The 26,423-nt window shown below is 34.2% G+C and overlaps 4 protein-coding genes across 4 annotated transcripts; all 4 read left to right on the top strand.

Moving 5' to 3' along the window:
- The first annotated feature begins 1,576 nt into the window (after positions 1-1,576).
- On the top strand, positions 1,577-5,302 carry LOC143463347 (uncharacterized). The gene is made up of 9 exons (XM_076961814.1): positions 1,577-1,880; positions 2,770-2,916; positions 3,089-3,250; positions 3,335-3,472; positions 4,074-4,211; positions 4,281-4,382; positions 4,503-4,616; positions 4,757-4,842; positions 4,960-5,302. The coding sequence occupies exons 1-9, from the start codon at positions 1,832-1,834 to the stop codon at positions 5,233-5,235; spliced, it is 1,212 nt and encodes a 403-aa protein (XP_076817929.1). The 5' UTR covers positions 1,577-1,831; the 3' UTR covers positions 5,236-5,302.
- A 1,958-nt stretch (positions 5,303-7,260) lies between these two features.
- On the top strand, positions 7,261-8,629 carry LOC143463388 (uncharacterized). Its single transcript, XM_076961857.1, has 4 exons — positions 7,261-7,529; positions 7,605-7,749; positions 7,889-8,052; positions 8,250-8,629. The coding sequence occupies exons 1-4, from the start codon at positions 7,278-7,280 to the stop codon at positions 8,544-8,546; spliced, it is 858 nt and encodes a 285-aa protein (XP_076817972.1). The 5' UTR covers positions 7,261-7,277; the 3' UTR covers positions 8,547-8,629.
- A 976-nt stretch (positions 8,630-9,605) lies between these two features.
- LOC143462551 (uncharacterized) lies at positions 9,606-11,534 on the top strand. Its single transcript, XM_076960765.1, has 5 exons — positions 9,606-9,934; positions 10,047-10,317; positions 10,394-10,538; positions 10,743-10,858; positions 11,056-11,534. The coding sequence occupies exons 2-5, from the start codon at positions 10,066-10,068 to the stop codon at positions 11,350-11,352; spliced, it is 810 nt and encodes a 269-aa protein (XP_076816880.1). The 5' UTR covers positions 9,606-9,934; positions 10,047-10,065; the 3' UTR covers positions 11,353-11,534.
- Positions 11,535-14,014: 2,480 nt separating this feature from the next.
- On the top strand, positions 14,015-16,450 carry LOC143463387 (uncharacterized). Its single transcript, XM_076961856.1, has 5 exons — positions 14,015-15,166; positions 15,243-15,263; positions 15,306-15,381; positions 15,587-15,702; positions 15,901-16,450. The coding sequence occupies exons 1-5, from the start codon at positions 14,915-14,917 to the stop codon at positions 16,195-16,197; spliced, it is 762 nt and encodes a 253-aa protein (XP_076817971.1). The 5' UTR covers positions 14,015-14,914; the 3' UTR covers positions 16,198-16,450.
- Positions 16,451-26,423: the final 9,973 nt, after the last annotated feature.

Raw genomic sequence — 26,423 nt, 5'->3', positions numbered from 1 at the left:
AGGCAATTTTAGAATTAATATGTCTTGACCTGCGAAAAGTTAGTTACCGGTTGCCTTTTACTTATTCGCAATTCAAACTTTTTTACGAAGTTAATAAATAAATTAATCTCCTATAGTTTGAATAAATCAACAACAACAGAAACAAAATATAATAACCTTGAACGAAAACAAATAATTTTTCCTGAATTTTCGAAATTTTAAAAACATTAATGTACTAAGATTAAACAAAAAGTTTAAAAAAAATAAGAATTGCAAAAGAGTAGGCTATAAATGTAGTGTTGAACTTGCAATCTTATTTCTAATAAAAACACCATAGAGTACCACCACCAAAATACAAACATAGAGCGTTTCGTGGGCTATATACGAGTATTCACATGTAACAGTTTAACTTACAAAAAATGTAACCTTTATAGTTAACTTGTTTTGAAGAATTTGGATTAAGTTATAGCTTCAGGGACGTCAGTTTTTAAAGTTTCAAGTTTTATCTTATTTTTTGTTTTTTTAAATTTCAGGTTTTGAAGTTTTTTGGAAACAATTTTTTTATTTGATTTTATTTTTTTTTAATTTTCAACAAGTTGCTAATCTCATTTCGATGACATAAAAATAATACTGAACAAGAAAGGTTGTTATTTTTGCAGCTATATTAGACTGAAATTGAAATTCATTTTTAGTTTTAGATCACTGCAGGTGTGACGAAAATTAAAATGACCTCTATATAGGTTAACAGACACCTCATGTTCAAAACAATAGAGGTGATAAGATTTTTGTTGTGAGAGAATGTAAAACCATGTGAAAACCTACCTAGAGTGCAAAGACAATGTGGTTCTCTTTGTATGTCCAGGTCAACCTTTTACAAACGGGTGCAACCAGTCAAGTTAAGAAGCTCCTAATGTTTCTATACTCCAAATTTCTCCAAATTTTTAAACTCCAAATCTTGGAAATTCAGCGAGAGTAGATCTTTGAATAATGTTACTTCGTATAAACTGCATCATATAAGGGAAACTTGTTAAAATACACCTTGCGTTTTGTGAAATTTTCTCCACGCTGTAGAATGTAGATGACATATTACAACCAGAGAACATTGTTGCAGAACTTGAGGTATTGATACTTCTGGGTGGCCCAACCTCACTATGACATATAAATGTCGGGGATAAACCAATTTGTGAAGTGAAGTGAAAGTGAAAAAAAAACGAAAGGTTTTCGAAAAAAAGTTGCATGAGGTGAGAATCGCAATATCTTTCAAAACCTTTAGAATGACCATTTTTACAAGCCAATTGTATAATCTCTAAAGTACCTAATAGAATATATAACGCCAGTTCATTTTTTTCCGTCATAAACAACATTATTCATGAAGAACCGAAATAAATCCAAACAGAAGTTATCAGGCAGCTATTAATGCTTTGCATGAAACGTTTTATAAAGAATTTGAGCAAGTCATTTGCGAAAATAATAATTTTATTCAACAAGCTTCAAGCAAGAATAACTTTCACTGATTGCATTGGCTACTGTCTAATGACGATTTTGCAATTCTGCCCACAACTGTATAATATGTACACAAGCCATCAGAAATTAAGCCCTTCAATTTTGCAGACTGCAGGAAGCGGTTTTGCATATAACAACCGAGTACTAAAATCTGACGCATTTCAATTTCTGTAACATTTAAGCCTTAGCGATTAAGGAAGTGCTGCCTAAAAAGAAAAATATTTTTGTATTTTTGCCTGAGGCATGTACCATGCCTGGCTTATCGTTATCTAAGCGACAGGTAGGCTATACGGCATTTAGCTTTCAGGTGTAAAGGTGAGTGTTTGAAGTCTCTTGTGGAATCAACACGATGGAATTTCATCCGGTGTATGTTATGGTTTTCTGTGCTGCGATATTTGGTAAGATGAGTAACATGTTAATGTGTATTAACATGTTAATCAATTTGTGCTTCTTGGCTGACGCGTTAAGTTTTATCGTTAGAAGTTTTGTTCAGATCACAATTGTATACCGTATAATTACATTTGTGTAGGCTATTGGGATAAAATAGATTACAGATTACCACGATCTCTAAAAAGGCAATTCTAAATTTTACCATCAAAACTATTTCCGAGCGTATACAATGAGATTTCCTAAGTCGGATCATTTTGTTTCGTCGAAAAATGTAGATTTACATGTGAATAAGTATCCAGATTTAACCGAAATATTGTTGCAGTGCATTTCATTACAAAGCGATAGGATAAACTGAATAAAACAGAACTGACTGTCTTGATCGACACTTGAAAAGGAATATGTATATAGATAAACTTGCCGCCTGAGAGAAACTATCAGCTTTACGAAACAAAACAATTATATGCTTTTGCTTGTTTGTTTTCTGTATTGAATCAATATACGAGTGATATAGGGTGCATTACATATGACTATACTGTCCATTGAAACACAGAAAATAGCTGTTATAAATCTATGTGCATCCAAGTCAGTCGGCTTTAAGTGAAGTAAAATTGGTTAATGGCTGGACCAAAAACGAACATATAAGTGTAAAAAATATGAAAACTTGACGTATAAATATGCAACACTTTTCATAATCCAGACTAGCGGGTGTTTATTTCTGTTTAGTTACATAACCGTGTCTATATTATTGCGCCCAGATCGGATTGCGGAGTTTCCGGATTAAATGGGCGAAATGCATAGAAAAACATCCGTTTTTAGCAGTTTTAAGTTGAATAAAGGGGAATCTGTTTTTTAAGATTTCGAATAAACAATAAATCAAACTTTTTTCGGTATATATAGTTGTGGGAAACACCGATACCTCGTGCAAAAGGCTCGGTGGCAAATGCGTGGATTGGAGATATAACATCTGCACGAATGGCGTGAGAAGAAACTTGTGCAGAGGCGATTCCAACCGGAGATGCTGCTTCAGATGCGCTTCGACTCCATGTAAGGATACAAAAATTCACAGCGCATTTGCACTTAATGTATTATTATGTTCCGTATGCGTCTTTAAATAATCTTACATTTAGATATTGTTCAGAAAACGTTCGGGATTGCTTGAGAAAGAAATCCCCTCTGAAACAGTTCTTGTATTTATGATTCAATCATTTCTTTGTAGGCGTCATTCGCGAAAACCGGTGGAAAGCCAGTGATGGTCCGTGGACGAATCGAGAAGGAAAATGTCAACATAACAGCAATTTTTGTCGTGGGAGCTATCATTCTGGACTCTGTGGCGGACCTACTACGAGGCAATGCTGTGTTGAAGCGTCAACTCCTTCAAGTATATATCAGCATTTTGCAATTGCTGGTTTTGTGATCTTCCAATAGCCCTTCTCGTATTCATAAATTAATCAATGGCTGTTAGGTGCCAGTGATAGCCAATGCACGGTCCGAGGAGGTAAATGTCAACTTGATAGCATTCATTGTCGTGGAAGCTATCTTTCTGGACTCTGTGGTGGACCCAGCTCCAGGCGATGTTGCATTGCATCATCAACTCCATCAAGTAGGCTATATATAGATTTTGTGTCACAAAGTTTCACGTATGTTGTATAATAGCAGGCGTGTTGTAGTTTAACAACGCACTATTGTTTTACATCACTACAGATTTGTTTTAGATGTATATTCAGAAATGTTTCACCCACGGTGTCTGACTTCGTATTGTTTAGTACGAATATTTTGTGCCACTTGTGCTTCTTTTGATTGTTTTTATTTTAGTAAGTTTTAAATACACGTACCTTACACGTTTTACGCCCTTCCCAATACAACTCCTTACCAAGGCAGGCTACGTTGCCCACGATTCCTTATCTCGCTATTAATTACGGTAAACTTCGCCGTGGTGATGGGAATTTGGTTTTATTTTAAGTTTTGGGTTTGTGTTGGAAGGAGTGGTGTTTTTATTGACGGATAATGAAGAACGTTGTTTTTATTCTACACATGTTCGAGTGAATGTTATTAAAAGTTAGAAAAGCAGACATGGTTATGTGACGAGCCGTAAGAGCGGGAAGTTTCCTGGACTGAAGAATTTAGCGTGACTTTTGCACATACTAATTTTATAGTCTTCCTATAGCCCTTCTTGTATTCATAATTTAATCATTGGCTGTTAGGTGCCAGTGATAGCCAATGCACGGTCCGAGGAGGACAATGTCAACTTGATAGCATTCATTGTCCTGGAAGCTATCTTTCTGGACTCTGTGGTGGACCCAGCTCCAGGCGATGTTGCATTGCATCATCAACTCCATCAGGTATGAGTAATAAGCATCTTGCACTTGGTAGTTTTTTTTAAAGCTTAGAGCTAATTGTTAACTTTACAGGCGGAGGGCAGTGTATCTCCTGCACTCTTGGCGACATCGCTAACTTAAATCCAACAGGAGCGTCACAAAGAACTGCTCGGCAAGATCGATTAGATTATGCAGGTAAAGTAGCAGGAAAAATATGCAAACTTGTAATCTTGGCAGCTAGAAGCAGTGGTAATGAAATTGCTTTACAATCTTTTGTGGAGATGTTTATCTAAGCTTGGCCCTTTTTTATGAAAGGTGTCAGAGCTTCCGAAAAACTGGCAAACACCGACTTAATGAGAATGAAACAGTACAAGAACCTGATCGCAAAAGTAGCAAACGATTTAAATTTTGATGGAGCTATTATTGCTGGTAAAGTTGACTGATTTAAAAATCGTTTAAACAATGAAAAAATACATAAATGTACAAGAATGAAAGCGGGTATCGTTCCAAATAACTTATACATAATCATGCCTATCATAAAGAAACATGAACAGATCATTCATACACAGCAATAATTAGTCGTGAAAGTCGAGCGGGAGCAGCGCTTGATAGCAAGGGTTTCGGAGATCACGGGAATGGCTACGGACTTATGCAGGTAAAATGGGGGATGGTTGACATGTTAGTTACAAGTGCTAATCAAGTGTTTTGTATTTATCTGAGAAATACTGTCCACATTTTAATACTTCAACTTAAATACCAAATGTTTTACCAGGTTGACAAGCGTCATCATCATCGTCTTAAAGGCGGCCCTTATTCAGAAGAACATATAAGACATGGCACAGAAATTCTGATAAGCAACATCCGAAAGGTTCAGGCTAAATTCCCAAGCTGGACCAGAGCACGGCAGCTACAGGGAGGCGTGGCTGCCTACAATTTCGGGCTAGGCGATGTTCGAAACTGGGCAAGACTAGACATTGGAACCACTGGTAACGACTATTCCAACGACGTCATAGCACGTGCTAAGTATTACCGCACGCAAGGTTATTGAAATAAAGCGGCGGGATGATGTGCATGTACAGAATAACCAAACAATGTGTATTAAAAAAAGGTTTCATATACGCTGCATAATTATTCGTTGCATTGGAGAATAAACAAAAAATAATGTATTAATGTTGAAATTTCTTCTACACGCATATAAATAATTGACGAAAAGGCAATGTTGATCATGCTGCTAATTTAACTCGTTTTCATTTGTTGCAAATCGTCGTTTATCAGTCTATGTCCTGTCATGCTATACTAAAAAGCTTGCAGTATCATTATAAAAAAATTTGAACAAAGGGTAACAACCAGCATAATAGCAAAAACTGAAAATATAAATAGTAATAGTAAGTAATAACAGCAGGCTAAGGAAAGGTAAATACTCTTTAACTTAACCAAAGATGTTTTAAACAAAAAAAATCATAAATCATAAATCTTCCATATGCAGCAAAGCACATAGCAGGTCTATTTTAAATGTTAAGAAATTATTTAGTGAAAGACCACAGTGGATGTATCTCAGCAATAAAAATCGTTATAAAGGGACGTACAAATATGCTTTCAACATTGTATGATGGAGGCTAGAACTATGCCAGTTTGTTCGCCGCATTTGGTTGTCTACTTATAATATACAGTACTTTAACATATTCAACTTATCAAAAATGCATTTGCGTTGCTAAATTTTGTGCACTTTCAGAACGCTTCTGCTTAAAAAAAACCTCATACGTGTTAGACTGGAAGTTGTTGATTTCTTTCAAGTTTTTACTTACTATAGCATTTGTAAACTGGAACCAAAGTGCAGTGAGTTAGTTACAACAAATCTTGCGTCGCTACACAGCAGATTATACTTGTAACTACTATTGCCGGTTGTATGGATAGCTCTTGGATTTACTTTTCATCGGCCGACTTGATTTTTACATCACCTGCATGGTGGCTTCAAGACTTCAATCAACATGCTTCAAGATACTTGCCTGAACGCAATGAAATTCAATGTTTTGGGTGCAAATTTTACTTGACTTTCCCGGAGAAATTTCTTCCCGAAATTGATCATGCTTCAATCAAAGGAAGCCATATGTTTGTCAGCTGTTTTTCAAACAAACTTACACTAAGTGCAAATTTTAGGACATATTGGTTATTACAGCATGATGAATTATCGTAACTTTAACAACGATGCCGGGTTTCACTAATATTAAACTGTTATTCATTGATTAAAATTCGCACAAAATGGCTGAATAGCTGTACATTGCTGTAACTAAAAAATAACAAACAGTATATTTGCAGAAACAACAGAGCCGTATAGAGAAAACAGAGATGAAAGTTATAGTTGCCGGCTTATCAAAAACTGAAAAAAACACGATGCACATAACTCTCTGGTTGCTCGGATATGAAGGTTGTGATTTTGTGGAAAACTTTTCTCATGCTTAAAAGATTATTGGAACAAAATTACTCACCAAAAGGAGATGAGAGGATAACTTGAGCTTTTCTAAAAACAAAAACATTTTCAAAATAACAAAATTTTCGAAATCATTTCAAAAAACTTTTTTGCAGCAGCTGTTCGAACTGAGTTTCCTGATGAAGATTAAAATTCCTTATAAAGAGATATGAAAGCATAAATTCGGAGACAGCATAACTGTTACTATGATCGACGCTGTTACGTACAAATGTAGATTTCATTCTAACATTAAGATATACTGCAACATCGTATCGGATTACCTTTAAAACTTAGGTCAACATCCATGTTGATTTAGTGACGTTTATTTACAGTCCACGTTTATGCACACATTTAGGGGCTATAGCTTACCAGTAAAAGCGATGAAGTTGGTATTTCATGAAAACCTTTTGAAATGCTGCAGTCATACGCCAAACAGCAAGACAGCATAACAGCTGACACGAAGTGGACTGGTTGGAAAAACATTTGTTGAGTTACTTATTTGTTTTAAATTTTGGACGTATAACTGTTGTCAAAGAAACAAAAACGTTTTTAAGTTTTAAGTAAATTAGGATGGATGTGACCAGCACATTTAATATCTTTGCAGAAATAAGGGAACAGTAAACATGAAAGTTATAGTTGCCGGTTTCGCAAAAACTGGAACAAAATCGATGCACATAGCTCTCACGGAGCTCGGATATGAAGTTTATGATTTTGTGGAAAACTTTTGGTACTTGGGAAAAGACTGGAACAAAATTTTAACAGAAGGAGGATCAGTGGATGATTTCAAGAGGATGTATAAAGATGTCGATGCAACAATCGACACTCCTGTTTATTTTTTCTGGAAGGAAATTCATGAGGCATTTCCAGACGCCAAGGTTGAAACTTGTGTGTTTAGTAACTTATTATCAAATACATACATAATCTTATACTAACAATTTTTGATGATTTAGATCGTTTTTACAGCCAGAGAGGAAGATTCCTGGTTTCCGAGCTATCGCAAACAAACTGAAGAAATGGAGAAAAATACAATTTTTCGTCTAATATTTGTATACTCGCCATTGGGTCGAAAATTGGGAGCATTAATAGGAAAAATGAGTATAATTATTTTGCATACTTTGTTACTTTTGGAAAGTCTAACTGCTTCGGTTATCTGTTAAATCGTGTTTTATAAATGCTATTGCTAATTGCTACATATTAAGATATTAAATGTATGTCTTAAACTTTAACGTACAAGAAAAGCTTTGTAGAGTTTTTAGGGATTTGTTGTGTGTTACAATTGTAGAGGAAGTTGTATTGGCGACTTCAATAAGCAATCCTAGCACTTTCTACTGGAGACTTCCAGTGAACGAAATGGTTATGAGGAGACTGTATCGTCAGGATTACGCTGATGTCATTCAGGTACTGTTGTTGAATGTAGAATTATGAATTAGTGGAGAAGAAATAAGCGATGTATTCGTTAAATACTTTTGTGAGTTAGTTACTGAAACTTTTTAATACGAAGAGTACTTAATTTATAATAATCAATAATTGAGCTTCAAAGTATTGCAAGCCCAATAAAAATTTCATCTTTATAACTTGTTGCTGCATTCGTTAAGAACGCTCCAAAAGACAAACTACTAGTGTACAACGTGAAGGAAGGTTGGGAACCGCTGTGTAAATTCCTTGATAAGCCAGTGCCGGATAAACAGTTTCTTCATGCCAATATTGGTGGGAAACTGTTTGATGAATTGATGCAAAAGCATCCGGTGATGCAAAGGATGGTGAAGGAAGCATTTGTTATCATAAGTCTTCTTGCAGGACTTGGGGTATTTGGAGTTTACAAGTTTTACAGATTTTGGCCTTATCTGAGTTTTAACAATTTGTATAAACTGTTGAATTTTGGGCAAGTTTGAAATTATCATTTAGATTTTTCAATTAAAACATTAACAGCCAGAATTAGTGTAAAAGTGTGAGAATTGTGATTGCAACTTTTTAAACAAAAACTTCTAAAACTCATTGCCAGAATTTAAATAAACTAAAACATGCAAATTAATATCGTTGCACTGATTCCTTCGACCAGTTTATGTGACCAACTGCGGTAGATGAGCTCCTTTTCAACTTTGTTATACGAGTGACTACTGTTTACTGATTAATAAGAAGAGTCTATGGCAAATGTTTGTAGAATCTATAGTAAAGCGAACAGACAGAATTTACACATGCTAACTATATTTTGCATGTCATCTCTTTATCTGAAACAATAAATAAACTTATATGATTTATATGGAGAAGTCAATGTCAATAATACAATGTCCGTTTCCCCGATAGGTCTGGCGTGTTTTTGAAAAGGAATTATAAATGCTTACTGCTTGCTTGTAAAATTTAAAGGATATTAAAACTTAATTGTAGGTATATATAAAATTCGCAGTATTGCTTTATTCATTTATGTTTTATCAAATGGTATGTGGATTCAATTCTTTTTGGGTTTTTAATCTAGTTTACAAAGTATTTAATGTTGCTCATTGAAAAGTCATTTTGTTTATTGCAAGAAATGTCTGCTACAAGAACAACACTTAAAAAGTTCAACTTAACATTCAGAATGCAATGAAGAAAATGACAAGTTTCATGCTTCATTTGATGAAACGAACTCAAAATGTAATTTTGTCCTAGCATTCGAATTCAGAATCAAGTTTGTAATGGATTTGTAGGGTCATCCGATGTATTGGCATTATTAAACGACGTGGGCAGTTGGCAGTCGGCTACAGGCTGTTTCTGAATGTTAATTTAAGCAAGAGGACCAGCACAATACTTTATTAATACTTTATTTTTTTAAGGTTTTATTTTATATCTTGGCCTTACTTTATATTGTCGAGCGACTGTGTAACTGCATGTAATATGTAACAAGATATCGATCTGGCTGAAATGGCTCCACACAAATACGACAAAAACTTATAAGCAGCATCTGTTAGAAATAAGTTTCCCTGCCAGCGATATGAAAGTATATAATTCTGAGGCAACATAACTGTTACTTTGGCGCTATTACGTTAAATCTAGAACCCATTTTAACATTAAGATTTACTGCAACATCGTATCGGATTACCTTTAAAACTTGGGTCAACATCCATGTTGATTTAGTGACATTTATTTACAGTCCACGTTTATGCAATCATTTAAGCGCTATAGCTTACCAGTAAAAGCGATGAAGTTGGTATTTCATGAAAACCTTTTGAAATGCTGCAGTCATTCGCAGAACAGTAGGACAGCATAACGGCTGACAGGAAGTGGACTGGTTGGGAAAACCTTTGTTGAGTTTCTTTTTTTTAACTTAGGACGTATTACTGTTGTCCAAGAAACAAAGTTTTTAAGTTTTAAGTAAATGTCGATAGATGTGACCAGTACGTTTAATATCTTTGCAGAAATAAAGGAACAGTAAACATGAAAGTTATAGTTGCCGGTTTCGCAAAAACTGGAACAAAATCGATGCACATAGCTCTCAGGGAGCTCGGATATGAAGTTTATGATTTTGTGGAAAACTTTTGGTACTTGGGAAAGGACTGGAACAAAATTTTAACAGAAGGAGGATCAGTGGATGATTTCAAGAGGATGTATAAAGATGTCGATGCAACAATCGACACTCCTGTTTATTTCTTCTGGAAGGAAATTCATGAGGCATTTCCAGACGCCAAGGTTGAAACTTCTGTGTTTAGTAACTTATTATTAAATACATATATAATCTTATACTCACAATTTTGGTATGATTTAGATCGTTTTTACAACCAGAGACGAAGATTCGTGGTTTCCGAGCTATCGCAAACAAATTGAAGAAATGGAGAAAAGTACAATGCTTCGTCTAATGTTTATGTATTCGCCATTGGGTCGAAAATTTGGAGCATTATTACGAAAAATGAGTATATTTATTTTGTACATTTTGTTACTTTTTGAAAGTCTGACTGCTTTGATTATCTGTTAAATCGTGTTTTATAAATACTATTTCTAATTGCTACATTTTAAGATATTAAGTGTATGTCTTGAACTTTAACTTACAAGAAAAGCATCATGATTTTTAAAGATTTGTAGAGTTTTTAGGAATCTGTTGCGTCTTACACTTGTAGGTCAAGTTGTATTGGCGACTTCAGGAAGCAATCCTAGCATTTTCTACTGGAGACTTCCAGTGAACGAAATGGTTATGAGAAGACTGTATCGCCAGCATAACGCTGATGTCATTCAGGTGTTGTTGTTGTATGTAGAATTATGAATTAGTGGAGAAGAAGTAAGCGATGTATTCGTTAAATACTTTTGTGAGTTAGTTACTGAATCTTTGTAATACAAAGAGTAATTAATTTATATTAATCAATAATTGAGCTTTAAGGTATTGTAAGTCCAGGATAAGTTTCATCTTTATAACTTGTTGCTGCTTTCGTTTAGAACGCTCCAAAAGACAAACTACTAGTGTACAACGTGAAGGAAGGTTGGGAACCGCTTTGTAAATTCCTTGATAAGCCAGTGCCGGATAAACAGTTTCCTCATGCCAATATCGGTGGATCGATTTACAATGATTTAATGAAGAATCATCCGGTGATGCAAAGGATGGTGAAGGAAGCATTTGTTATAATAAGTCTTCTCGCAGGACTTGGGGCATTTGGAGTTTACAAGTTTTATAGATTTTGGCCTTATCTGAGTTTTGACAATTTGTATAAACTGTTGAATTTTGGGCAAGTTTGAAGTTATCATTTAGATTTTTTAACTAGAATATTAACAGCCAAATTTAGTGTAAAAGTGTGAGACTTATAATTGCCAGTTTTTAAACAAAAATTCTAAATTTATTGTCAGAACTTAAATAAACTAAAACATGCAAATTAATTTCGTTGCACTAATTCTACCGACCAGTTTCCTTGACCAACAGAGGTAGATGAGCTCCTTTTCAGCTATGTTTTACGAGTGACTACTATTTACTGGTTGGTAAGAAATGTCTAGAAAATATTTATAGAATCTATAGTAAATCTACAGAATTTATACATGCTAACTATACTTTGCATGTTATCTCTTTATCTGAAACGATAAATATATGATTTATATGGAGAAGTCAATGTCAATAAAGCAATGTCTGTTTTATTGTTAGGTGTGGAGTGTTTCTTGACAGGACACGCAACCCCTGCTGAAAGCTTAACGGAGTCAGATTATAGATTAGATAATAATCCCACAGAATACATAATACAAAGACAAACCTAGCTTTTTTCAAACTAATGATCGATGGCAAATAACTTCCTACCAGGATCATGCTTCATTTGAAGGCAGCATTGTACTTGTTATAGTTGCTGTTGACACAAACTAAATCAGCTTAGCGTAGTCTTTTTTCGAGATGGATATCATCATAATGACTGAATTAACGTTTAGTTAGAAGACCAGTTCTAAACAGTTGAAAGCTTTTTTGTTGATTAAACGCCGCATAATTAACACATATTATAATCGTTGGCAACGACATATTATAATCGAGGCCTAAAAAACGACGAATTGCGACAAAACCGTGTCACACTTTTGTCAACGCTGCGTAAAAGTAATGACCTGACTTAGCATAAATGTGCAGTTGGCTGGTATGAGCCCAAGGAAGTGTTGTTTTGACAATGTTGTCAATGAATATAAACCTTGATTCATAGCATTAAAATTTACTGAATTACAACTTGTGCAGTTGATCACATGGCTCTAGAGTCTAGAGTCTACTCTAGACCCATTTTGTTCGTTGCCATCTCATAGTATACACCTGATGAAGCAAGTTGATGCTTGAGAAAGCTTGCGTAAATTATGTAATAATTAACCCTTAGAATGCTATCATATCAGACAGGATTCAACCACCACCACGTTGACTTAATGACGTTTATTTACATGGTACAATGTACAATGCATAAGTGAGCGCTACATGGCTTACCATAGTTATCGGCAAGCAATAATAGTAAAAATAGGCAAGTATTAGTAGGTTCGACATTTAATGAAATGTTTTTCAAATAGTGCAGTTATGGATTCCGAAAAGCAGAAACCGCACGTAACCGAAAACAGAAAGAAAAACTGTGAAAATCTGAGCCAGAAATGCAGCACCATTTCACGATTAATTAGCTTCTCAGTTTGCTGCATTTAAACAGACTTGAACAACGTGCGTATGTGTGTTTGCATTAAATATGTTAAAGATAGCAATGTAGCCACATAACAGCAGAACGGATGTTAGAAAGTGGACTGGGTAGAGAAACATTTCTTGAATGACAAGTTTCTTTTTAACTTGTGAGTTGTAACTGTTGTTAAAGTAACTAAGTTTAATTTTACATGTTTAATGGAGAAAAAGTTAGATTTTTACGCAAATGTAATTTATTTTTCCCAAAACATTTCACATCTTTGCAGAAACAACGGAACAGTAGTCATGAAAGTTATAGTTTCCGGTTTTCCAAAAAATGGAACAAAATCCATGACCGTAGCTCTCAGGGAGCTCGGATATGAAGTTTATGATTTTGTGGAAAACTTTTAGTACTTAGAAGATGACTGGAATAAACAGTCCTCAATGCAGTCAAAGTTAAATATGATTTTGCTTGTGTATTGAAACATCAATTTATACTATAAGCAAGCGATTGTAACTAACTTTATTACGAAACACTACCACCACGATTGCATAGTTTCGAGTTAGACTATCAGTGCAGAAAAATTCTGCTTTCTTGTTTATAAGTTATTGGCAAAACCGTTTTCAAAAAATGGTACTTGCAGGAGACACGAGGTCCTCGTTGTTGTTTAATGTTTAAGCGCAGCTCAATGCAAAGTTACTCATCTTGGAGAAGTCATTGCAAGAAACTTTATGAGTGTTCTGTATTTTTTTTCATAATTGTACATTTTATGATTACTCAATGATGATATAATGCGTTTTTATTTAAACAAGTATTATTTGTTTGGTGTTTGCCTTTACATTTATCACCGGACAGTCTATGCCTTTGGTGAGGAAGTATATTTTCAGATAAGACGGAGGTAGACAACCTACATTTTTAAAATAGATTAAATAACCAAGCTTACAAAAAATTAATTTTAGTTTCAGTTTGCTATTGAATACTTACACACTTCTTTTTACTAATCCACAAAAAATATGAATAAGTTCAGGCCCAAGTAATTATCGACCAATTCAGAAGTTACAAATGATTTTAATTCCAAAACTTATTTAACAAGGTAATTATAAAATTGTAAATGTTTGCTGCTTGCTTGTAAAATTGAAATGATCTTATAGCTTAATTGTAGGTATATATAAAATTCGCAGTATTGCTTTATTCATTTATGTTTATCTAATGGTATGTGGATCCATTTCCTTTTGGATTTTTAATCTAGCTTACAAAGTACTGAATGATGCTCATTGAAAAGTCATTTTGTTTTTTGCAAGAAATGTCTGTTGCAAGAACAACACTTAAAAAGTCCAACTTAAGCATTCAGAATGCAAAGAAGAAAATGACAAGTTTTGTGCTTTATTTGATGAAACGAACTCAAACTGCAATCTCGTCCTAACATTGGAATTCAGCATCAAGTTTGTAATGGCTTTGTAGGGTCATGTATTGGCATTATTAAACGACATGGGCAGTTGGCTACAGGCTGTTTCTGAAAGTTAGCCTAAGCAAGAGGACCAGCACAAAACATTTTTATTATTTTATTTTTTTAAGGTTTTATTTTATATCTTGGCCTGGCCTTATATCGTCCAGCGACTGTGTAACTGCATGTAATATGTAACAAGATATCGATCTGGCTGAAATGGGTCCACACAAATATGACAAAAACTTATAAGCAGCATCTGTTAGAAATAAGTTTCCTTGTCGGTGATATGAATGTAGGCCTATTAATTCTGAGGCAACATAACTGTTACTTTGGCGCTATTGCGTTAAATCTAGAACCCATTTTAACATTACGATTTACTGCAACATCGTATCGGATTACCTATAAAACTTGGGTCAACATCCATGTTGATTTAGTGACGTTTATTTACAGTCAACGTTTATGCACACATTATGCGCTATAGCTTACCAGTAAAAGCGATGAAGTTGGTATTTCATGAAAACCTTTTCAAATGCTGCAGTCATTCGCAGAAAAGCAAGACAGCATAACGGCTGACAGGAATTGGACTGGTTGGGAAAACAATTGTTGAGTTACTTATTTTTTTAAATTTAGGACGTATAACTGTTGTCAAAGAAAGAAAGAATCGAAGTTTTAAGTAAATGTCGATAAACGTAACCAGTACGTTTAATATCTTTGCAGAAATAAGGGAACAGTAAACATGAAAGTTATAGTTGCCGGTTTCTCAAAAACTGGAACAAAATCGCTGCACATAGCTCTCAGGGAGCTCGGATATGAGGTTTATGATTTTGTTGAAAACTTTTGGTACTTGGAAAAGGACTGGAACAAAATTTTAACAGAAGGAGGATCAGTGGATGATTTCAAGAGGATGTATAAAGATGTCGATGCAACAATCGACACTCCTGTTTATTTCTTCTGGAAGGAAATTCATGAGGCCTTTCCAGACGCCAAGGTTGAAACTTCTGTGTTTAGTAACTTATTATTAAATACATACATAATCTTACACTAACAATTTTTTTATGATTTAGATCGTTTTTACAACCAGAGAGGAAGATTTCTGGTTTCCTAGAAATAATGAATGATGGATGGAGAAAAATACAATTCTTCGTCTAACATTTGTTTACTCGCCATTGGGTCGAAAATTGTCAGCATTAATAGGAAAAATGAGTACATTTATTTTGCATACTTTGTTACTTTTTGAAAAGTCTAACTGCTTTGGTTATCTGTTAAATCGTGTTTTATAAATACTATTTCTAATTGCTACATATTAAGATATTAAGTGTATGTCTTGAACTTTAACTTACAAGAAAAGCATCATGATTTTTAAAGATTTGTAGAGTTTTTAGGGACCTGTTGTGTCTTACACTTGTAGACGAAGTTGTATTGGCGACTCCAGGAAACAATCCTAGCACTTTCTCCTGGAAAATTCCAGTGAACGAAATGGTTATGAGAAGACTGTATCGCCAGCACACCGCTGATGTCATTCAGGTACTGTTGATTTATGTAGAAATATGAACTCTTGGAGAAGAATTAAGCGATGTATTCGTCAAAAAACTTTTATGAGTTAGTTACTGAAACTTTTTAATACGAAGAGTATTTAATTTATATTAATCAATAACTTAGCTTCAAAGTATTGCAAGCTCAATAAAAGTTCCATCTTTATAAGTTGTTGCTGCATTCGTTTAGAACGCTCCAAAAGACAAACTACTAGTGTACAACTTGAAGGAAGGTTGGGAACCGCTTTGTAAATTCCTTGATAAGCCAGTACCAGATAAACAGTTTCCTCATGCTAATATTGGTGGGAAACTGTTTGACGAATTGATGCAAAATCATCCGGTGATGCAAAGGATGGTGAAGGAAGCATTTGTTATAATAAGTCTTCTCGCAGGACTTGGGGCATTTGGAGTTTACAAGTTTTATAGATTTTGGCCTTATCTGAGTTTTTTCAATTTGTATAAACTGTTGAATTTTGGACAAATTTAAAATTATCATATTTTAGACACTTTTTTATTGTTGTTTACAATCAAACATTGGTGTAAAAATGTTATAATTGTGATGTAAAAATTTTGAACAAGGTAAAATTATTCAAAGAAATTGTGCTCTGGCCTGTAAATTAACTTTGTTGAGCCGAGTCTTAAAAGTAGACTGATTTGATATTATTGTATTCATTCAATCATTTCTAGAGAAAGTAAGGAAAAATACTTTATTTTTATTTAATATAAAAATTTTAATTTTGCTTGTTTATATACGCTAACGTCCGATGCCTGAGGAGAAGACCGACAAGGCTTGTAGCCTGCTTGGATAAAACTAGAGAGTTTAGGAATGAACAAAGGCCGGAATACGCAGCTCATTGATATGGTTTAGCAGTATCAACGTCACGCATTTAACAAAGTTAACACCACATTTCGGCGCAATGAAAATGTATAAAACAAATACAGACCATTTTTAATAATCAAATGTAGGCAATGTAAATAAATTGATGTAAATACTGGAGCGTATACATGTACAACATATACAAAATTGCAAAATGCAGCTAATGTAATTATAACGCACCATAGTTACTAAATAGCAAAATGTGACCATGTTGTAATAAATGTGATTATGGAATATCAAAAAGTAACTAATGTAATTAAATTATGCAGCTAATGTCATTTTATAACAAAAATATTACGCATCTATACGATTTGCTACATAAATTTCATCAACTCTATTAGGTTTATTAGCTAAATTTGGTATATAAAATGTTTTACAAATAGAAGAAAAAAATATTTACAACAACAAAAACATTTGAAAGAAACTACATAAACTTCAAACATGGACATATTTTCCACATTTATAATTCCATTTAGAAAATTCTTCAGCATTTGCAGACAATCTTATAGTTTGGATTAAACTACGCTTTTACTCACGAAAAGGGGTTGTTAGAAGTGCCACAAAATAGATATTTATAAATAGCTATGACGTGTTTCCAAATTTTGAACAGTTTGTCACATTGACACTTCTCTTGTTTGTTTTTAATATTTGCAAAATTTTGCATCCATTTGAACGTTTAACAGTAGCTACGGCCTTGAGAATGTATTTTCAGTCTCAAAAACAGAAATAGGGGAAGGTGGGGTAAAGCGGACCAACGGGGTAAAGTGGCACACCCCTCTTATTTTCTTAATAAAGTTTTTTAACCGCGCGGATACCACTAAGTTTAGTGAAGTATGATATAACGTGATTGCACACGCCACTATTCGAGGTTACGTGGAACAGAAAGCAAGAAAAGGCACGGAATTCGTTTTTTGTACTATTTGTATTTAAATATTAATGCTACTGGGAGCAAAAAGGGTCTTGGAAGGTTTCATTCCACATTTTCCGAAGCCCAAGAAAAAGAGTTAATTGCACATGTGCTCGAACTTGAGCGGCGATTCTTTGGGGTCACTAGGAAACATCTCCAATCGCTTGCATTTGAATTGGCAGAAAAAAATCATATTAAGCATAGGTTCAACATGGAAAAGAGACTTGCTGGTGCTGATTGGGTAAGTGGATTTCTTCAACGCAATCCACAATTAAGCCTTCGCATCCCGGAGCCTACATCTGCTGCTCGTACTAGAGGGTTTAATCGTGTGAGCGTCGGCAAGTTTTTTGCTCTCCTGGGAGAAGTGATGGACTTGCATCATTTTAAGCATCACAATGTGTTCAACGTCGACGAAACTGGAATTACGACAGTTCAGACAAAGCAATCCAAGGTGCTTGCGTTGAAGGGGAAAAAGCAGGTTGGAAGTATTACCTCAGCAGAAAGAGGCACTTTGTGCACTGCAGTGATTTGCATGTCTGCTGGAGGAAGTCACGTTCCACCTTATCTCATATTTCCACGACAGCGTATGAAACCAGAATTGCTTGATGGAACTCCCCCTGGCACTGGTTATTCATGCCACCCTTCTGGGTGTATGCAGCTTGATATTTTTACTTCTTGGTTTAAGCACTTTTTATCCTTTGTTAAACCAACTGAAGAAGATCCTTTTCTCCTGATCCTCGATGGTCATATGACTCTTACAATTTAATTTACAATTTTACAATCGCTTATGATGACAATTTGTAAATAAATTGATTGTGATGTGGAACAAATTGCCTTGTATACTCAAAACTTACGGTGGTCCACTTTACCCCACACATGTGTGGGGTAAAGTGGACTATTGGAGGTGCTTTTAAATCAAAAAAATTTTATGTAAGAAAGCAAACAATCAATAAAAGGGCACTTCAAAAATTAGCGAAATACCTTAGAGTTAACTCTCAAAACAAACATGTCAAATGTTTTGGTAAAATCAATGAATTGTAACGATTAAGCCTTAGGTGGTCCGCTTTACCCCACCCTCCCCTACAGTACTTCAAGATATTTTAAATATTGAAAATTTAATATATTTTTGCCTTAGCAAAGTTACAGTATTATTATTTTACCTATAGTTATATTATCTTATAAAACATGTTTATTTTGCTTAGAACGCTCCAAAAGACAAACTACTAGTGTACAACTCAAAGGAAGGTTGGGAATCACTTTGTAAATTCCTTGATAAGCCAGTGCCAGATCAACAGTTTCCTTATGCCAATATTGGTGGAAAACTGTTTGATGAATTGATGCAAAAGATGGTGAAGGAAGCATTTGTTACCATAAGTCTTCTCATAGGATTTGGAGCATTTGGACTTTATAAGTTTTTTAGATTAAAAAGTTACACCCGAAGCAAGCATTTACTTGTGAACTTTGGTGCATAAAATATTTAGAGCAGAATTTGGATGGATCTGAGTAAGAATAAAATAAGAGATTTAGAAAACATGTAGCAAAAATTTTGTTTGTAATTTCAAAAATTATTAGTTATTATAATTTGGGGTAACAGCATCCAAAACTTGAAAATCGGTAATCTACTCTACAGCATAGTATAATGGCCAGTGACCGGTTAAGTACATGACGAAAAGTAAGTATTCACGAATAGTAAGTACATGACGAATAGTAAGTACTGTATAGTAAGTAGTAAAAAGTAAGAAGTACATCACGATAACAGAAAAAAAATAAATGGTTGCAAATAATATAGATTTTGGTTTTAACGTGTGAGCATTGTGCAAATCTTTTAAGGGGATATTCTTATTCAGTGAGCAAGCATAATAGTACATATTCGTTCTGCCCTCATATTATAATGGAATAACACAACGCTATATTACAGTAACATTACTATTCTTAACATACGGAAATAGACGCCACAGTTGTTGCACGAACACGAATACTTCGAGTTAAATTACTTTCTTGTTAATTGTAACATATTTCCAAATGTATACGTTTTACCTGTATCGCCTGTATTACGTCATCCCCATGATACCGACGCCTACTCCACTACTTTCCCAAAACCGACCATAACCGTTACATTTGAGTCTTAAAACAATTGCTTCAACGCAAGTATTAGGTAAAAAATCATCATTAAACCCACATTGTAGGCCGACCATTTTACAAAGCATTTAATGATGCTCATTGAAAAGTCATTTTTTTATTGCAAGAAATGTCTGTTGCAAAAACAACACTTAAAAGGTTCAACTTAAGCATTCAGAATGCAAAGAAGAAAATGACAAGTTGCATGCTTTATTTGATGAAACTATAATCTTGTCCTAACGTTGGAATTCAGCATCAAGTTTGTAATGGCTTTGTAGGGTCATCCGATGTATTGGCACTATTATGTGGGGATGGCGATGTGGATTGTTTTAAGGTTGGCCTAAAGCCAAAGGCTTCAGTCTTTCTTTTAGAACTCCTAGACTATTTTGTCTTTGACTCCGTTGCATATGCTTTTTCCCATTGTTTCTTTAAATCAGCACTACATTCATAAGTCTAAATTGTTATATTGTCCGAAATATAGTCGTAGTCACATCAGAAACAATTACATCCCATTTCCATTTGAATAGAGCATTCACTTCAACTGAATAAGCCAGAAGGGCAAAACAGATAAAACAGGAATGAAGGGAGCGGTTTCAACCAAGCCTAAGCTTTTATATCATACACATCAACCAATCAACGAACGCCATGTTATTTTGCATTGCTACGTATAACATCGCATCGCATACATACTCTACGTCTACGTCATCTACTTTTCACCAAAGTACCATCACTTTACGCCGTGAAACACAAACCTACTTGAGACACTTCAACTATAGGGTCAGTATGTCGGTTTGGAAGTGATTGTTTGAATAACGGACTTAACCGAGAATAACACCCCTGTTTAAATATTAAATTGCATCTAACTGGAGAACACACAAATCGCTTAACAAATGCCAATTATATAACTTAAGATAATTTATTATCACGACCGCCACAATTAAACAACGTGGGCAGTTGGCAGTCGACTACAGGCTGTTTCTGAATGTTAGACATTTGTGCTGTTAATAACGTTGTTTAACAGACGTTGAAAGCACTATACATTTATTGCAAGTTGTAGCAGTACTAGGTATAGTTACATTCTTATCCTGCATATTTGGTGATAGAATGAAAATAGTTTTAGGCCACTTTAGTAATGCTACTAGCTGAACAACAGTGAATATTTGTTGCAAAAAGCTTATGCATTTCAAGCATGCTTATTGAAATCTTAAAACTTTTATTAGAAATACTTGAATTGGAAGTTTCTGATTGATTTCAGGTTTTCACGTAATAGGCTTTAAATGCATATTTTCATAAGAATTGTAATTCCGGCACAACTGTTGTCGTTTCTCAACCCATCTACTCATGTAACTGTAGTAATCGAGTTACTATTGCAGTCAGTGTTTCAATCTACATAGTCTGTCATTAACTTTTATCCAAGGTTTTATTTTATATCTTGGCCTGGCGATATGTCTCCCAGCGACTGCGCTACTGCATGTAATATGTAACAAGATATCGATCTGGCTGAAATGGATCCCCACAAATACGACAAAAACTTATAAGCAGCAGCTGTTAGAACTAAGTTTCCCTGCCGATGATATGAAAGTATATAAATCTGAGGCAACATAACTGTTACTTAGGCGCTTCTACGTTAAATCTAGAACTCATTTTAACATTAAGATATACTGTAACATCGTTTCGGATTACCCTTAAAACTTGGGTCAACATCCATGTTGATTTAGTGTCGTCTATTTACATTCCACGTTTATGCACACATTTAAGCGCTATAGCTTACCGGTAAAAGCAATATAGTTGCTAATTATTGAAAACTTTTTGAAGTGCTGCAGTCATTCGCAGAACAGCAAGACAGCATAACGGCTGACAGGAAGTGGACTGGTAGGAAAAACATTTATTGAATTACTTACTTTTTAATTTAGAACGTATAACTGTTGTCAAAGAAACAAAGTGTCTACGTTTTAAGTAATTTTCAATAGATGTGACCAGCACATTTAATATCTTTGCAGAAATAACGGAACAGTAAACATGAAAGTTATAGCTGCCGGTTTCTCAAAAACTGGAACAAAATCGCTGCACATAGCTCTCAGGGAGCTCGGATATGAAGTTTATGATTTTGTTGAAAACTTTTGGCACTTGGGAAAGGACTGGAACAAAATTTTAACAGAAGGAGGATCAGTGGATGATTTCAAGAGGATGTATAAAGATGTTGATGCAACAATCGACGATCCTGTTTTTTTTTTCTGGAAGGAAATTCATGAGGCCTTTCCAGACGCCAAGGTTGAAACTTGTTTGTTTATTAAGTTATTACATTATTTACATATATAACCTTATGCTAACAATTTTTTATGATTTAGATCGTTTTTACAACCAGAGACGAAGATTCCTGGTTTCTGAGCTATCGCAAACAAATGGAAGAAATGGAAGAAAATACAATGCTCCGTCTAATATTTTTATACTCGCCTTTGGGTCGAAAATTTGGAGAATTAATAGGAAAAATGAGTATATTTATTTTGCATACTTTGTTACTTTTTGAAAGTCTAACTGCTTTGATTATTATCTGTTAAATCGTGTTTTATAAATGCTATTGCTAATTGCTACATATTAAGATATTAAGTGTATGTCTTGAACTTTAACGTACAAGAAAAGCATCATGATTTTTAAAGATTTGCAAAGATTTTAGGAATCTGTTGCGTCTTACACTTGTAGGTGAGGTTGTATTGCCGAGTTCAAGAAGCTATCCTAGCACTTTCTACTGGAAAATTCCAGTGAACGAAATGGTTATGAGAAGACTGTATCGCCAGCATTACGCCGATGTCATTCAGGTACTGTTGTTGTATGTAGAAATATGAATTAGTGGAGAAGTATTAAGCGATGTATTCATTAAATATCTTTGTGAGTTAGTTACTGAATCTTGTAATACGAAGAGTATTTAATTTATATTAATCAATAACTTAGCTTTAAAGTATTGTAAGTTCAATAAAAATTTCCTCTTTATAACTTGTTGCTGTTTTCGTTTAGAACGCTCCAAAAGACAAACTACTAGTGTACAACGTTAAGGAAGGTTGGGAACCGCTGTGTAAATTCCTTGATAAGCCAGTACCAGATAAACAGTTTCCTCATGCCAATATCGGTGGGAAACTGTTTGACGAATTGATGCAAAAGCATCCGGTGATGCAAAGGATGGTGAAGGAGTTATTTGTTACCTTAAGTCTTCTCGCAGGACTCGGGGCATTTGGAGTTTACAAATTTTATAGATTTTGGCCTTATCTGAGTTTTGACAATTTCTATAAGCTGTTGAATTTTGGACAAATTTAAAATTATCATATTTTAGACATTTTAATTGTTATTTACGATCAAACGTTGGTGTAAAAGTGTGATAATTTTAATGTAGAAATTTTGAACAAGATGAAATTATTCAAAGAAATTGTGTTCTGGCCTGTAAATTAACTTTGTTGAGCCGAGTCTTAAAAGTAGACTGGTTTGATATTATTGTAATCGTTCAATTATTTCTAAGGAAAGTATGGAAAAATACTAAAATTTTATTTAATATAAAAATTTTAATTTTGCTTGTTTATATGCGCTAACGTCCGATGTCTGAGGAGAAGACCGACAAGGCTTGTAGCCTGCTTGGATAAAACTAGAGAGTTTAGGAATGAACAAAGGCCGGAATACGCAGCTCATTGATATGGTATGGCTTATCAACGTCATGCGTTTTACAAATTTTTAACCACGTTTCCGTGGTGAAAATGTATCAAACAAATAGAGACCATTTTAAATACTGAAATGTAGGCAATGTAAAAAAACTGATGTAAGTACTGGAGCGTACACATGTACAGCATATACAAAATTGCAAAATGCAGCTAATATAATTATAACGCACCATAGTTACTAAATACCAAAATGTAACTATGCTGTAGTAAATATGATTATTGAATATCAAAAAGTAGCTAATGTAATTAAATTATGCAGCTAATGTCATTTTATAACAAAAATATGACGCATCTATATGATTTGCTACCTAAATTTCATCAACTACATTAGGTTTTTTAGCTAAATTTGGTGTATAAAATTTTTGACAAATAGAAGAAAAATGTTTACAACAACAAAAAGATTTGAAAGAAACTACATAAACTTCAAACATGGATATGTTTTATTACATTTATAATTCCATTTAGAAAATTATTCAGCATTTGCAGACAATCTTATAGTTTGGATTAAACTACGCTTTTACTCACGAAAAGGTGTTTTTAGAAGTGCCACAAAATAGATATTTATAAATAACTATGACGTGTTTCCAAATGTTGTACAGTTTGTCACATTGACACTTCTCTTGTATGTTTTTAATATTTAACTACTACTTTCCCAAAACCGACCATAACCGCTAAATTTGAGTCTTAAAACAATTACTTCAACGCAAGTATTAGGTAAAAAATCATCATCAAATCCACACTGTAGGCCGACCATTTTACTTCCGCATGGTCTAGAATACCAACCTACCATCGCGCCATCGTATACCGTGGAGAGTGCCAAGCGATTGTAACTAACTTTATTACGAAACACTACCACCACGATTGCATAGTTTAGAGTTAGACTATCAGTGCAGAAAAATTCTGCTTTCTTGTTTATAAGTTATTGGCAAAACTGTTTTCAAAAAGTGGTACTTGCAGGAGACACGAGGTCCTCGTTGTTGTTTAATGTTTAAGCGCAGCTCAATGCAAAGTTACTCTTCTTCGAGAAGTCATTGCAAGAAACTTTATGAGTGTTCTGTACTTTTTTTCATAAATGCACATTTTATGATTGCTCAATGATGATATAATGCGTTTTTATCTAAACAAATGTTATTTGCTTGGTCTTTGCCTTTAGATTTATCAACAGATAGTCTATGCCTTTGGTGAGGAACTATATTTTCAGATAAGACAGAGGTGGACAATCTACGGTTTAAAAATAGCCTAAATAACCAAGCTTTAAAAAAATTATTTTATTTTCAGTCTGCTATTGAATATTTACACACTTCTTTTTACTAATCCACAAAAACTGTGTATAATTTCTGGCCCAAGTAACTATAGGCCTATTCAGAAGTTGCAAATGATTTTAAATTTGAACTTATTTAACAAGGTAGGCTAATTGTAAAATTGTAAATGTTTGCTGCTTGCTTGTAAAATTGAAATGATCTTATAGCTTAATTGTAGGTATATATAAAATTCGCAGCATTGCTTTATTCATTTGTGTTTTATCAAATGGTATGTGGATTCAATTCCTTTTGGGTTTTTAATCTAGCTTACAAAGAATTTAATCATGCTCAATGAAAAGTCATTTTGTTTATTGCAAGAAATGTCTGCTGCAAGAACAACACTTAAAAAGTTCAACTTAAGCATTCAAAATGCAAAGAAGAAAATGACAAGTTGCATGCTTTATTTGATGAAACGAACTCAAACTGCAATCTCGTCCTAACATTGGAATTCAGCATCAAGTTTGTAATGGCTTTGTAGGGTCATGTATTGGCATTATTAAACGACATGGGCAGTTGGCAGTCGGCTACAGGCTGTTTCTGAATGTTAGCCTAAGCAAGAGGACCGGCACAAAACTCTATGTGCTTTTAGTAACGTTGTTTATCAGACGTTGAAAGCACTATACATTTATTGCTAGTTGTAGAAGTGCTAGGTATAGTTACATTCTTATCCTGCGTTTTTGGTGATAGAATGAAAATGGTTTTAGGCCACTTTAGTAATGCTACTGTCTGAACAACAGTGCATATTTGTCTCAAAATTCTTATGCATCTTAAGCATGCTTATTGAAACCTTAAAACTCTTATTGAAAATACTTGAATCGGAAGTCTCTGATTGATTTCAGGTTTTCACGTAATAGGCTTTAAATGCATTTTTTCATAAGAATTGTAATTGCGGCACAATTGTTGTCGTTTCTTAACCCATCTACTCATGTAACTGTAGTAATGAAGTTACTATTGCAGTCAGTGTTTCAATCTACATAGTCTGTCATTAACTTTTATCCAAGGTTTTATTTTATATCTTGGCCTGACTTTATATCGTCCAGCGACTGTGCAACTGCATGTAATATGTTGTAATGAAAAGATTGTTTATCGTTCCTTATCCTGTAAGGGCGACCAAATCACTACAACGTTTGTCTGTTGAATTATTTGTTATCTTCGATGATAAATGAGTCTCAGGTCGTTGTTTCGCTTTTCTTAATCTTAGAATTAATTGTACACCTCGACAACTGTATAATCTGATTATATTTGAAGCTTCTTTGAACGAATACATCAAGATAGAACATTGTGACAGCAACAGCACGAAGACATGTTGCGGCGTTGAACGTACGAATGAAAAGGGGATCACTCGTAATGCACGCACAGTAAGAGGGAAGCATCGATTACGTCACAAAGTGTTATGCTTCACTGATTCGATAGCTGAGAGTTCTATGTCGTAAAGAATTTTATATTACATTAATTGATATATTTATCACAATGTAACAAGATATCGATCTGGATGAAATGAGTCCACACAAATACGACAAAAACTTATAAGCAGCAGCTGTTAGAAATAAGTTTCCTTGCCGGTGATATGAAAGTATGTAATTCTGAAGCAACATAATTGTTACTTTGGCGTTATTACGTTAAATCTTGAACTCATTTTAACATTAAGATTTACTGCAACATCGTATCGGATTACCTTTAAAACTTAGGTCAACATCCATGTTGATTTAGTGACGTTTATTTACAGTCCACGTTTATGCACACATTTAAGCGCTATAGCTTACCAGTAAAAGCGATGAAGTTGGTATTTCATGAAAACCTTTTGAA

The sequence above is a fragment of the Clavelina lepadiformis genome, chromosome 6 (assembly GCF_947623445.1).
Source record: "Clavelina lepadiformis chromosome 6, kaClaLepa1.1, whole genome shotgun sequence".
NCBI lineage: Eukaryota > Metazoa > Chordata > Ascidiacea > Aplousobranchia > Clavelinidae > Clavelina > Clavelina lepadiformis.
This window is presented reverse-complemented; position numbering and strand designations above follow the sequence as displayed.

Coding starts and splice junctions, on each gene's coding strand:
- LOC143463347 (XM_076961814.1), top strand. CDS start 1,832: ATGGAATTTCATCCGGTGTATGTTATGGTTTTCTGTGCTGCGATATTT. Junction 1,881..2,769: donor TTTCTGTGCTGCGATATTTG/GTAAGATGAGTA, acceptor CGGTATATATAG/TTGTGGGAAACACCGATACC. Junction 4,617..4,756: donor TGATGGAGCTATTATTGCTG/GTAAAGTTGACT, acceptor ATTCATACACAG/CAATAATTAGTCGTGAAAGT.
- LOC143463388 (XM_076961857.1), top strand. CDS start 7,278: ATGAAAGTTATAGTTGCCGGTTTCGCAAAAACTGGAACAAAATCGATG. Junction 7,750..7,888: donor AGCATTAATAGGAAAAATGA/GTATAATTATTT, acceptor TTAACGTACAAG/AAAAGCTTTGTAGAGTTTTT. Junction 8,053..8,249: donor ATTACGCTGATGTCATTCAG/GTACTGTTGTTG, acceptor GCATTCGTTAAG/AACGCTCCAAAAGACAAACT.
- LOC143462551 (XM_076960765.1), top strand. CDS start 10,066: ATGAAAGTTATAGTTGCCGGTTTCGCAAAAACTGGAACAAAATCGATG. Junction 10,318..10,393: donor AGGCATTTCCAGACGCCAAG/GTTGAAACTTCT, acceptor GGTATGATTTAG/ATCGTTTTTACAACCAGAGA. Junction 10,539..10,742: donor AGCATTATTACGAAAAATGA/GTATATTTATTT, acceptor TTACACTTGTAG/GTCAAGTTGTATTGGCGACT.
- LOC143463387 (XM_076961856.1), top strand. CDS start 14,915: ATGAAAGTTATAGTTGCCGGTTTCTCAAAAACTGGAACAAAATCGCTG. Junction 15,264..15,305: donor TCGTTTTTACAACCAGAGAG/GAAGATTTCTGG, acceptor TGATGGATGGAG/AAAAATACAATTCTTCGTCT. Junction 15,703..15,900: donor ACACCGCTGATGTCATTCAG/GTACTGTTGATT, acceptor GCATTCGTTTAG/AACGCTCCAAAAGACAAACT.